Raw genomic sequence first — 14,470 nt, forward strand, 5'->3', positions numbered from 1 at the left:
TAAAAATGGCCAGGTCAGAGGACAAAGTTAAAATAGATAGAGTCCATTGGTCATTTCTGAAAGAAACCCTAAAATAAAAACTCCTAATAATATCATAGCTAGAATTCAGAGCTTCCAAGTTGAAGAAAAAATATAAGTAAATAAGTGTCATAAGTAATTTTACAGATGTAAAGAACATGAGATCATGAAATATTATTACAAAAGGGACAAAGATAAATGCTTATAATCTAAGAATATATTGCTTAGGAAAATTAAGTATAACATTACAAGGGATAAAAATTGATTTTTTCATGGAATAGAGGACTTTTAATCATTTATGATGAAAACATCACAATTGAATAGAATCTCTGAATATAAATATAATGCTTTCATTTAATAATGCTGCAACTAATTCTATAACCCAGAAAAACAAAGAAAGAAGGACCCATAACTACAAAAAATTTATCAATTTTGTGTGTGTTTTAGCAAACTACTGGAGGTACCTGTCAATTGGTAAATGGCTAAACAAATAATGATATATGAATGCAATAAAATGCTATTATGCCATAAAACAATGACAAAAGGTATAGGTTTATAGAAACATGGGAATATTAGTATTAACTGTTGTAAGATGAATTGAAAAGAGTCCGAACAATTTGTACAAGGATAAATCCAAGAGATACTGCTCCGGTATTTTAAGAAGCCTTGAAAGAGTAGGACTGGAAAGTCACCTTTTAAATTAGCCCCTGGTACAGATAGGATGATCGATCATTTGACCATCCAACTACTATCTCAAGGCCTAGTTTTTAGATTGAGACTGGTTCACCTATTTTTGTGACTGACTTAAATTGGATACACTTTGTTGATGATCTCATCCCAGTCTTTCCTCTTCTTCTTATGAGTGAATATGCTCAATCTGGACGTGGAGGCTCTCTGCTGAGTCAGCTGTTAACAGGTCTGAATAAGATTCATTCAATGACCATCAGGGCTTGCATGATACAGCAGTTTGTCTGATATGGGGTATTATACCACTTACCATGGGTTTGTTTGTTTTTGGACTGAACCTATAATTTCACTGGTGTAGAGAATTGCCAGTAAGGAAACTCCCTTAATTACTACAGATGGAATTTATAATCCATCTACAAATTGTCCTACCACTAATAATCTTAAAAGTTACATGAAAGCACTGAAAGGTTAAATGAATGCCCCAGAGTCATACAATGTCAGAAGCCAGATCTGTACCCAGATATTCCTGGATTTAAGTCAGTTCCTTGTATACTACAATGCCTGTCAGTATGGACATTCTTGAGCATTTACAGAAACTGTCCTCCTTAGTTTGGAAGAGAAACAAATAATTCTTGTCATGATCCTGGAACTCAGTTAAAAGATGGAATTCCCCCTTCCACACCCCAACCAGGAGCTATTTACTTCCAAGTAGTCAAAGGGTATAATCTATAACTCATTTTCATAGGGACCAAATGTAAAATTAGCAAGAAGATAAAGGTACACAGAGGACTCAAAATAAGCTTGTTTACAGGACTAAACATTTAAGATTTGAAAGAAATTGTAGAGGTCTTTTAATCTGAGGTGTCAAACTTTATAGCCTGGGGCTATAACTTCTAAGCATAAGCCCCCATTAAAATGTAATTGGGTAATATTTAACCAAACAAATAAAAATGCAATAAAATATAATGCTAATTTGTGGTTTTCTAAATCAAAAGGCAGCCCCAGGGAGTTTTATATTTGAGTCTGATACCATTGGAGTCCAACTTCCTCCATAGACAGAAAAAACAGATCCCGAGCATTAAGAGACTTTATAAGACAGTAAGTAGAAGAGATGATTTTTAAAATTCAAGTCCTCTGTCTCCAAAGCTTTCCTTTGTACTATGCAGGTTCAAATGTAGTAATGAAAAACATTAGAGCTATCACTGTGTGGGGAGTAATTAAGTAAATTACGTTGGACATGTTTAAGGAATGTTTGATCTAAGGTTATGATGGAAGAGGGTAACTATGTTCTCTTACACATAATCCCTTGGTCAGCTAAAATATCTAGATGGATGGAAAATACCAAGATGGCTTATTCTGTAGTTACATATCGATGTTGCTGCTATGATCATCTTAAAGATCACCGAGTCTAATGCTCTCATTTTACAGATGCTACAACTGAGTATCAGAAAGGTGGAGGTCACAGAGGTAGGGGCAAAGCCAGATTTTCGACTCCAAATTCAATGTTTTGGCCGTTGGACCATGCCATTTCCTTGTGTAACAAAGTCACATGTATGTTGTATCAGCTGTGAGCTCAGATAGCAATCTTTTGTGTGAGAATATCTATCATATAATTGTGTAAATGCACTCTGTATCTATGCTGAACCTGTACCCCTTATCTGGAATGGATTCCCTCCTAACCTCAAAATGCCTACTTTCCTTCAATGCTCATTTTCTGCAAGAGACCTGTCTTTACTCCTACATGCTAGGTTCTGGTACCTTATCCCTATACCTAATCCTTCCAAGATTATTTTTATTTTGAACATTTTTTGTACATATCTATATAAACATATACACATACATACTAGAAACTGAGCTTAATCTGGGCAAATTATAGATACTTAATAAATGCTTGCCAATTGATAGATGGTACCAGAATGGTGCCTAAAATGGAATAGGATGCACTCAGATGGGAGGTGTAAGGACCCATAGACCAATAAACTAGAATAGTCTAGCTCATCGTCTTTGAGCAAAGTCACACTTTGTTGGGTTAGACAGACCCATGAGAGCAAATGCTAACAGCAAAACCCATTCTAATGACATTAATCTACTTATCATGGTTATATCAGCTATTATCATGATGATCACCAGAAAAAGTAGGGCTCGATTCTCTTATAGGGACTATGGTGAGATCATTTTCAGTTCTTTTCTGGAGGTCCAGAACAAAGACATTCCTCCTTCAGCAACCCACATGACCTCTGGTACTCTCCATATGTCAAGTAGAGGAAGGCTAGCTGTCAGCAAGACAGGTGTCCCTAGTGAATGCTTTGGGAAGAGTAGGGCTTCCAAGGAGACCCCTGCCTTGGCAGGACTCATTCCCATATCCTCCAAAGTCCAGGGGTCAAATGTAAACACTTACCAGGAGCAGTAGAGATGGGGGAAGGGGAGATCTCAGTCTCCTTTGCAGGTCAATAAAATAAATTTATTACAAAATGTTGGAAAAGGAGCTATTTGAAGTGAGAAAAAGGCAAAACTTTTTCTCTGAATAACGGAATAAGGAATAAAGTTCTGTTGCATGTATTTAACATATATCATATTGCTTTGCTGCTTGGGGAGGGGGGACATAAAGGAGAGAGGGAGAAAAATGTGGAAGACAAACTTTTACAAAAATAAATGTTGAAAACTATCTTTACATGTATTTGGAAAAAATAAAATACTATTGAAAATTTCTTAAAAAGGAATAAGGTTCTGTTTTCTGCTTGAATCGGGAAGTGAAACTGTTTAAACCAATTTTAATCCTTCTAACATGCCCTAACATAGGTATCTAGGAATGAAAAGACCAGGGAGGAATTTAAAATTAAAAGAAGCCTTAGGTCTTTTTAAATAAAGCTCAAGAAAATTCATGCCTCTTTGAAAACCTGAAAAAGACCTCTCAAATAATCTATGTAGATGCTCCTCATTTCTATGGTGATGTAATGAAAATGAACTAGGTCAATGAAAATCATAGTCTGTGAATTCTTTGGACTCTTTCCTTTAGATATTTCCAGGTATTCAATGTATCTTTAATTCGGGGGTGGGGGAAAGAAAGAAATCTCACCTTCTGGAGTCTCTAGTGAATACCTGCCTCACTGGGGTCATCCCCCTTTCTGATTTTTCTCTGAGGTGCTGCTGAAACACCAAAGGGAACCCTGAAGTGAAGGGAGATGAGCCAAAAGAAGCAGCTGTAGCCATAAGGCATATAATTAGGTAATAATGACACAAAGCATACTCTCAATAAAATTCTTCACATTTATTGACTATAAAATGAATTCAAATTCCAATAGATTTTATTTTGTTTCTATTTTGAATTTCTATCTGATGCTTTTGAACATAGTAGTAGAGTATCGCAAGGAGACATGATGAGAGGACTCGTGGCCAAAGCTGTCCGCTATTTAAAAAGCGAGGGTCATGGGATGGGTGAGATCCCATTAGCTGAGACAAAGAAAAAGTCGATACCACAGTGTTAAAACCGTGTCAATTCCTAGAGACAGATAGAGAGGAGATAAAGGCAAAGGGAATTTGAGAGGAAAATACAGTGAGGACTGAAGAAGGTTATGTAAACACGCCTGCTGGTCTACTTGGGAAACACGGTGACCACATCATAGCCCTCAGGGGGGGTCACTCGCTCCCGGGCGTGCTTTTCACAATAGATGCAGTCCTCCACAAAGAAATGGCCCTTCTGCTTCAGATTGATCCCACAGTCACTGCACACGTAGCACTCTGGGTGTCGATGCTTGTCTCGAAGCTTCACAAACATACCACTGTGAAAAGAGGAACAGTGTTAGTCTAGGCATCCATGTGGCTGCCATCCCAGCTGTGCCATCTCAGGAGGGTCATGAGATCATGGATTCAGAGCCACAAGGGACCATGGGGATCACTGAGTTCAACCCACTTGTTTTAAAGACATAGAGGCTCAGAGAAAGGAAAGAACTCGCCCATGATCCCTTAGTTTGAAGACAAGACTCCTATCTTCAAAAACAGTCTTTTCCCTCTTTTATCATATTGGCTCATGGGCTTTGCCTGGTTCTGAGACACTTGTTCCCTGACAAGGTGATGGAAGCCATCTTTTTCCCACTGCCAAAAATGATGGAAAAAACAGGTGGAAAGAAAAAAGTAGGATCACAGATTATACCGGGAGAAGGGAACTTAGAGGTCAACTAAAGGCAGGAAAGAGGGAAGGGCATTCATTCACCCTTGATGTGTTACTATGGTATTATCTGTGCCTAAGTGAGTGACCCATTCTGGATTTCATTACAGATGAAATAGGGGAAGTGGGAATCAGTACTTACACGATGCCAGTGCCACATTTGTCACACATGGGCAGCTTTTGGGCATTTCCAATTGATGCAGCAACTTTGGTAACAGGTGCCTTTACACTTCTGAATCCAGAAGGTTTATTGGGGTCTCCTTAAATTTGAAGAACACAGGTAAGAAGAAAAGTGAAACAATATTCATGTGGGAAATTTGTGTTTACAAAGTACTTTTACACATTTTCTCATCTGAGCCCCAAGCACACTGTGAGCTAGATACTACAACAAAACCCGTCATCTCCCTTTTATAGGCAGGAAACTGAAGATTCAAGAAGTCCTAGCTCAAGGTTATACGGCCAGTAAATAGCAGAGGTGGGTTCTGACCCCAGGTTTTCCAGACTTCCAAGTCCAGCTCTCTTTTATCTAACTCATTATTTAGCATTTGGCAGTGATTGGCCACTAGAATTAGGATTTACAGATGGGGGAAAACCAAAGCAATGAAACACAAAGTCTTTTTAGGCTAAAAGTTCCATACCTGGTCATTGGTATGACCCATAAAGGCCAACTGAAGGTCAATCTTGAGGGAATATTATATAGTCCTAGGGCCCTTGTGACAAATAAATGAAGAAAAAACTGGAAATATTCCTGATATTTCTAGTTGGTGTTTATTGATGTACTAAAGAAGGCACTTCTCTAGCATAGGCTGTACTGATTGAAACTGGAAATTTCACCAGAATAAATGCACGATGGGTTTATTCAAATTAAGGAAAGTAGAAAAGCAGTACCTGTAGCTGGCCAGGAGAATCAAGGATCTTTTAATATTTACTTTTTATTATTAATGATTTGTAACATTTTTCATTGTCAATGAGATTTGTTTTCTGAAAACTGTTCGTGAGCTTGAGCCACTTATCAATTGGTGCATGGCGCCCCCAAATGTATATATAATTCTCTATATAGTTCATGGATATCACTTTTATCAAAGATATCTGATGTAAAGACTTCCCTCCCCCTAATATCCATTGACAGGATTTTTTTTTTTTTTAATTATGTTCCCAGTACATTAGTTTTGTTCATGCAAAAGCTTTTTTCTATTCTGAATAACAAAAATTGTCTATTTTGTCTTTTGTGTGCTCTCAGTCCCTTAATTCTAGAGTTATAGTTATGGAGTTTTCCCCCAATCACAAATCTAAAAGATAGCAAGTTTTAAAAAAAAATGACATTTTATGTTAAGATCAATTATCCATTTGGAGCATATCGTATGCAGTATCAGACCACTCCAGTTTTGGGTTTCTTTTTAAAGCTTTAAATAGGTAGTTCTTCCCCTAGTATTCTTGGGTTTATCAAATGTGGGATTATTGTGTTCAATTATTTCTGAATTTTAGCTATCTGATCTGTTCCACTTTATCTACTTTGATCAATCAATCAATAAACATTTATTAAATACCTACCATATGCCAGGCACTGTGCTAAGTGCTGGGCATTGTGCTAAGCATTTTGGAAGTGATTTTTCCAAAACCAAATTCTCCCTGAAACTACTATAGTCTTCTCATGTTTGCTTGCCCTTACAAATCCATAAGTGTTGTAAACCATGCTGTCTGGTCAAAACTTGGAAACACACGCACACACGGAACATTGTTAGACATAATGCTTTTTCAAGTCCTGGGAGTTCATCCAGAAAACGTTCCCCTTTTTCCCTGACGTTAGCACATCAGGATATCGTTGGCCAACCTTAGTATGAAAAGGAGGAAACTGCAACAATTTCCTCTACCTGGACAACTCTAAAGCATAAAGCAGCTGTTGAAACAAAGTCTTATTGAGTACAAAATAGAGTTGGGGAGTTTCTTGGGATTGAGAGAATGGTATTGATTCATCAGTGAGCAAAGAAACATTTACTTCCCATTGGTAGCCAATGCAGGATATTGGGCTCATAAAAAGAACCTAAATTCTCAGCAACATGTTGTTTGGTGACACATGCTTGAGCTGATTATATTGCTTGTGGAATGCATAAACCAACATCAAAAATCACAGGAAAGGGGAGGGATAGGAATTACAATAAACAAATTCTACATTGAGTCATGTATCTCCTGTTCCCATCACAAATGTGCCACTTACTGGCATGGGAATTATAATTCATTATAGCTAGGAGAGTCCATCTTAAGGATCATCTTAAGAGAAATCATCTTATGGATGATCTAGTCTATCAACCCCCACCTCCTTCATTGGCAAATAATAAAGAAAGGGAGAAAGAGAGAGACAGAGAAACAGAAACAGAGACAAAGACAAAGAGACAGACAGACAGACAGAGAGGCAGAGACAGACAAAAAAGAAAAGAGAAGAAAAGAAAGGATGAAGGTACAGAGAGTCAAAGTTACTTTCCCTGGTCATATAGTTAGTTAAAAGCAGAACAAAGAATATAACCCACATTTGTTGACTTCTAATTTACTGTTCTTTGATTCATATTTATTCAACAAATATTTATTATTAAAGGCTTAATAAATGGTAAAGAAGATATTATTGCTCAAAGGGGTTATATTTTACTGAGTAGTAGGGTTAATATGTGGTGGGGTAGGGAACAACATGTATACAGAGAAAGTAATACAAAATATCTACAAAGTAACTTTAGGTTACTTTGTATAGGTTACTGGTTTAGGGGTATGTGTTATAGATCAAGAAAGTCATCATGTTGGCGGGATTGGCCCTGGAACTAGAAGGTGACTAAGGCTTCTAGGAGGTAGAAATAAAGGGGGAATAAATGGCAGCATGGGGACAGTATGGAGGAGAAAGCAAAAGGACTATAAACTACATAGAGTAGAGGTAGGGAGACTAATTGGGAAGCTAATAAGAGGTGAATAAGAGGTAAATAGAGGTGAGAAGTGATGAGGGCCATGTTAGTGGAGAGAAGGGGGAAGAGGTAGTAGAAAGGAAATCAGTAGAACTTAGTACCAACTCTCTATTATGTTTTACATAATGGAGTTCTCTGTGGTGTCAAACCATAACATTTAAATTCAATTGAAATCTACTATCCCAGCACTTTGGGTGGTTTAATTAAGCTTATTTTAAAAGACATTTCCTAATTGCATGGAGCTTGCCTACTGAGGTGGACAGAACAGAGTAATATAAGAAATTCAACAATCTTGGGAAATACAAAAACTCAAGAAACCAGGTTGTATGGAGATTTTGTATATGTGGATTACACCAGCCTGGGAGTGATATGATTTATTAGCTTCAAAGTGAGATTTAGGTTTTGCAAGGCTCAGTGTTGGAAAAATTACCCATGCATATGCTTTGTAAATAAAATAAATAAACAAATAGATAAACAAATTAAATAAATATTTTTTTAAAAAGGTGAGATTTACTTCACTGGGGTATCCCCATTCCTAATCCAAAACATAATTTTTCATAGGCTCCATACAGTCCCAGGCTTATGAATTATGCTTTTGAAGTGGAGCAAGTTGAGCTAAATGACTTCTAAGAACTTTCCTAACTCTCCCATGTTAGGACCAAGCACCTCTGCCTTCTCCTACTTGGATGGTAGGAGAAAAGGGGCTGTGGTCACCTGTGTATCTATCTCAGTCAGCCTTGTATGAGTTGCATGTCTATATCACAGAATGTTCCAATTGAAAGGTTGTTCAGTATCCCTCACTTTGTTTTTCTACTTTACTCCCTTCATGAGTCTAAGCTGCATTACATGCAAGGTTTTCCCTTCCAGCCGAGCCTTCCGTGGTCCTGAGATTCTCAACATTTTGCAATCATGGATCCCTTTGGCAGTTTAATGACCCTTTTTCAGGATGTTTTTAAATGAATAAAATAAAATGCATAAGATTACAAAGGAAACCAATGATAGTGAAATATTATTGCCAAAAAAAAATTTTTTTTAAGTTTTAAATAGAAGACTGCTTGTCTTGGGAAGTGATTTTTTTTAACATAGTTCTGGATTTAGGCTGACCTAATCAAAAGTCCTCAAAATAATTTCTAAAAAAAAAAAAATCTAAAACGTATTTCCCCGAGTTCTCATCCCTTCCTAGAACAAAAAACAAGCCTGTTACTCAGAAAACAATTTATCCTTAATAACTGCCATATCATACATTTTTTTCACAAGGACTATCCAGAAGGGAAAACAAGGGAACAAACTAGGAAATAAGTGGCTGAGGTAGAGCCAACATTATACTCTTTTCTGGGAAATTTCTGGGAAAATAAGAGGGAAAATTTAAATATTGTGTGACATAGTCAAGATCCAAAAAGACCCTAATAGGCTAGAACGGTCAATCAATCAAGTATTTATTAAGCATTTACTTTGTGCCAGGCACTGTGTTGATGTCAGGAACCACTGTGGTCAGGAATTTTACATGATTGTAAATAGAAATTTCTTGAGATAGCTTTAAGGGAATGGGGAACAACGATATTACAGATTTTTATCAGTAGGACTTGAGGTTCCCTGAGTATGAAGGATAATGGATTAGAGAATAGAGCCTGGGCATGACAATGAAGCTAGAAGGAGAAAATTTCTTCCAAAGACAACACAAAAAAGATTAAGAATCTCTGTTTTGGAATCTCTAATAAGTAGTGACTCCACAGAAAAGATTATGAGATCTTCTCTTAGTGGTACTTTCCCAAGATCTACCACCTCCCTTCTTCAGAGTGCACTCTTTGAAAAAGGTAGATATTCAAAAAAAGATGATGGAGATGAAGGAGGAGAAGAGACAGAAGGATCTACAATGCATAAAATCACAGATTTAGAACTGGAAAGGTTCTTAGAATTCATTTGGTAAATAAGAAAAATAAGGATCATAAAAGTTAAATGACTTTTGTCAAGACCACACGAGTAGTATCAGAACTAGTATATAAATCCAGCTCCTCTGACTCCAAATAAAGTGCGCTTTCCATTATAACTCCTCTGTCTTGTTAGAAGAAAAACAGCATCTCCAGGGAGGCCAGAGAGGTCTACTTCAGCCCTGAATATTGAAAAGATGCCTGGAAAATGATTTGAATCCATCTCAGAGGCCTCAGAGGACTGGTCCATTACTATGGATCCCAGATTTGGGAGCAAGCAAGCCCTCAGCTCTAGCATTCTGATGATATCTGAAACAGCTCCTGATGCTCTTTAGCTCTGACTGCCCAAGAATGACTATAGGACCATACTCACACCTCTTGGAGCAGGACTCATTATCTCCTCTCTTTTTGTTGCTTTAAGAACTAAAGATGACACATCCTTTCTCTCTCTTGGGGGGGGGGGGGAGAGGCAGTACATATTTTGTTCTTCCTCAACTCCAAAGGAAAGCAGTGACTGGTTTTTGTTTCTGAGTCATTTTAACCATATCTGTCATCGTCCCTTGCCCTCAGACCTTCATATCCTTTCCAAGTCCAACAGGAAGGCTGCCTTTGGGCTTCCAGAAAACCAAAGGGGTGGAGAGAGAAACTTTATAATTGGAAACAACTCACGAGAGGAAAAATTTCACAAAGTTTAGGAGTGAAAGGGTGCTGGCTCCCTTGTTTCCTAACAGCGTGATGGTGGGCAAGTCCCTTCACCAATTTAAGTCACAGTGTCCTCCTCTATAAGATGGGATGCTGTACTTCAGAATTTCTAAAGTCCTTTTAAGCATCAGCATTCTGGGACCCTAAGACATATATAGAGCACAAAGGAAGCATCTAGCTTAACAGATGGTTTCTTGAAGTAGGAAATAATACTTTTGGGTGGTTGTGTACAAAAACTAAATCTTTTTCAAATCTTTAGAAAAATTTCTCTGTGTTCAGTGACTCCTAAATCTGAAAAGAAGGTAAGGAAATAATGCAAAACAAAAGAAGTAAAATCAGACAACTAAAGTGCAATAAACCAAGAGGAAAAATGAATAGACAAAGACTCCTGATGGGGGCTCCAAGAGAGTGACTGCAAAGTTACGAGATTCTATGGGTCGAGATATTTGGGTTTTGTTTTTGTTTTGCACCAGGTCTCCAATTGCACATACATGGAGAATTGCCAGTGAGGAAACTTTCTCCCTACCAATGAAGATCAGTCAGTGTTCCACAATTTGGTCTTAGTGAGCTCCCATTGGACATTGAGTGAGTAAGTGACTTATCTAGGGTCACTCAACCTGCATATGTCAGTAAAAGGACTGGAACCAAAGTTTTCTTGACTCTGTGGAAGGCACTCTATCCCTTGCAATATTTATGGATGAATGGTTATAACTATTCAATTACATTGAAGAGTTTTAGAAAATATAAATGGCTTCCAAATATGTTTAATTCACATTGAAACAAAATATTATATTTAAAATCATTAAAAAAAAAAAAAAGAAAATGACCCCCAAACCCTTGGATATCCAGCTCAAATGACAAACATTACTTACCTTTCTCCTCAGATTCTAGAATTTCCTGCAAAACTAGGAACGAAGTGGATTGTTTTGGTGGCTCATTTAGCTCCTGCTTCTCCTGTAGCATCTTGTAAACTTCTGAATCTTTAGCTATGCCAATGTTACTTGAAGGCTGGCTGTGTTCTAAGCTATAAAAAAAAAAATTGTAAATTCATAATGAGCAATCACGAGTTTTAAAAAGTTATCTTCTTCCCTCCCTTCAAAAACGAGAAACAAAATACCAAACAAAAACCATCTCACGAGACGAAAGCTGAAACTCTCTCCCAATCCAACAGTGTGCAATTTTAGCTGGCTAGGGTTATGAACCAAGCAAAAATAAGTTCTTCCAAATGACTACAGTAACTCAGTTTTAAAAGAAAGTTTGGGACAGACTTTTCTTGATAAAAGAAAAAAATATTCAGCAATATCTAGAGCAAGGGTTCTTAATTATTTTTGTGTCATGGATTCAGTTGCCAGCCTGGAGAGAACAATGGCCCTCATCTCAGAATAATGTTTTAAATGCAGAAGGATGCCAAAGGAAATAGTTTTCTTGATCTACAGTTTTAAAAATATTTTTGAAAAACCAGTTCATGAAACCCAGTTAAGAACCCCCGATTTAGAGACCGGTTTTTATATATCATTTAAATACAGTTGCATGAACTATGGGTTCTCTATGTAAGCAAATGTATGGATGTGTGTGTTGTGTATGGACTTGTAATTTCATAGGCAGTACAGAACTTTCAGCGAGGAAATTTCCTTTATCAATGAAGATCTACAGAGGCTCTAAACTGATAGCATTAGATGGTTGCATGGGGCACCCATTGGAAGTGATTTGTCTAGGGTCATCCTGACTTAGATAACAGTTCTTTATCCACTGCACCACCAATATGTATGTATAATGATGTTAACCATGATGGAAAAAAAATTAATAATGTCTCAAGAACAGCCTAAGAAGAACTATGTGGGACTAATTTGTTCTTCACAGCAACACAATACACAAGGAAAAGGCTGGTTCCTATAAATGAGCTCAAAGTAATAAGAGATTACCAGGCACTCTGGCCTCTGAGGAAAGGGAACATGTCTATAATGCCTCATACACAGTAGGCACTTAATAATTGCTTGCTGATTTAAGCTAAATCTTATTATTCCCATAGTTATAATTCTGGATATTTGGAAAGAAGGATTAAAACTAAGATTATCTTTATGCAGTTATGAATCAAAGAGGAAAATCTCTTTAGTAAACTAATATAGTTGGATAATGTCTTTGTTAGACTAAATGGCATTACAATGTTTCAGATAAAATGACTTTTGCTGGAGTGTCATACCTCTAGTCTTCAACCTTCTCTCCCCTATTAAAGCTCCAATATCCAATATGATAATTCAACTACAAGAAGATGTGAATGTTGACAGATTGTCTTTCGTTGCATTTTAAAAGAGGATTTAATTTGTCATTCAATTATTTTAGTCATGTCCGACTCTTCAAGACCCCATATGGGGTTTTCTTGACAGAGATACTAGAGTGGTCTTCCTTCTCTACTCATTTTACCCATGAGGAAATTGAGGCAAACAGGGTAAAGTGACTTGCCCAGGATCACACAGCTAGGAAGTATCTGAGGCTAGATCTGAACTCATGAAGATGAGTATTTCTGACTATGTCCAGCACTCTATCAATTGCTCCAAGTTACTCCTCTCCTAATCAATCATTAGTGTAACGTGTAGGGAAGACTTGATATTGGAATACTGATATATGACTGGCCCTATGCAAGTTCTCAAAGCTAGCAGCTCTCACTAAATACCTAGGAAATGCTACTGCTCTCTTTATGACTCATAAAGCTTAAAATCCACTATCTCCCACCTCATTCTTGCAGTTTGAAATGTTAACTCTGGGTCTGTTCCTAGAAAACTGCCTGAAGAGCCAGCTTCCAACAGCAAATGACAGGAGAAGAAAGGGAGCTCCTCCACTGGGATGATGTGGGGTAGGAGACCACTCAATAAAGGATCTAAGAGAATTTTAGGGAATAAGTTCCTGTCCTAAACTCCTGTAAAATAGATTATAACCTCAGAGTGCTACTGTCCTGTAGATTTGCAAAGGCAAAGTGGGATAGGATATAGGATTACTTTTCTTCCAACTTCCATTTTCCTAAGGGAGAATCTGCTTCCTACTTGGTCGCTGGGAGGGAGAGAAAACTATAAAATTATCTGCTGTCCTCCCATTTCCCACCTCTCTACTATTTCTTTTCCATGTATACAATAGATATTTTTTGGCTAATAGAGACTTTATGGGTATCTTGATAGAAAAATGGGCTAACACAAGTCCCTATGTCCCTATGCAAGTTAGAGATTAATTGTATTCATGCCTCAGCTTGCTTTTTCAGCTGTGGTCAGAATATTTTAGGGGAAGGATAACCCAGTATATAAACTATCAAAACAAAATGACCACCAACCAGGTCTTCCTGATAATGTAAAAGTATAAAATGCGCTCTGTAATTTAAAAATAGGAAAAGATATATTAACTTAATGTTTATCTGCCTTATGTAGATTAATGTAATCTACAAGCAAAATTTTTTTTTTTAATAAGAATATTAATCCTGACTGATGGAGTCTGAATGTAGATCAAAACATACTATTTCGTGTGTGTGTGTGTGTTTTCCCCTTGGTCTATGTTGTCTTTCACAACATGACTAATATGGAAATGTTTTGCATGATAGCACATGCATAACCTATATCAAATTTCTTATTGCCTCAGGAAGCAGGGAGAAAAGGATGGAGGGAGAGAATTGGAACTTAAGATTTTTGAAAATGAATACTAAAAACTTTTTATATGCAATTTGGAGAAAATATCCTTGAAACCTTGTAAGTGTTAAAATCCTAAAGAGCATTTTATATTTATCATTCTTTTTCTGGGAAAGAAGGTCATTCAATTTTTACCACAGTTCTCTAATCATAGAATCATCACAGAATCTCAGAACTAGAAGAGTTCTTGGAACTCTTCATTCAAGCCTCTAATCAGCACACAGTAAAGAATCCCATCTATAACCTATTTGAGAAAATGGTTCAGGTCTTTGCTTATTGAATAAGTATCTGTTTCCTCCTCAAACATCCCATTCCACTTTTGGATAGCTCTAGTAAGTTTTAAGGAATTGGTTGGTT

The 14,470-nt window shown here is 37.1% G+C and overlaps 1 protein-coding gene across 1 annotated transcript in view; it reads right to left on the bottom strand.

The window, feature by feature from the left end:
- Positions 1-3,949: 3,949 nt before the first annotated feature.
- Positions 3,950-14,470, bottom strand: part of PDLIM1 (PDZ and LIM domain 1) — a 47,887-nt gene continuing 37,366 nt past the window's right edge. The window contains exons 5-7 of the mRNA XM_003755242.4: positions 11,318-11,469; positions 5,013-5,130; positions 3,950-4,484 (exon numbers count right to left, since the gene is read on the bottom strand). Of these exons, the coding sequence (XP_003755290.1) occupies positions 4,298-4,484; positions 5,013-5,130; positions 11,318-11,469 (457 nt within the window). The 3' untranslated portion in view covers positions 3,950-4,297. The remainder of the gene's footprint in view (positions 4,485-5,012; positions 5,131-11,317; positions 11,470-14,470) is intronic.

The sequence above is a fragment of the Sarcophilus harrisii genome, chromosome 2, assembly GCF_902635505.1.
Source record: "Sarcophilus harrisii chromosome 2, mSarHar1.11, whole genome shotgun sequence".
NCBI lineage: Eukaryota > Metazoa > Chordata > Mammalia > Dasyuromorphia > Dasyuridae > Sarcophilus > Sarcophilus harrisii.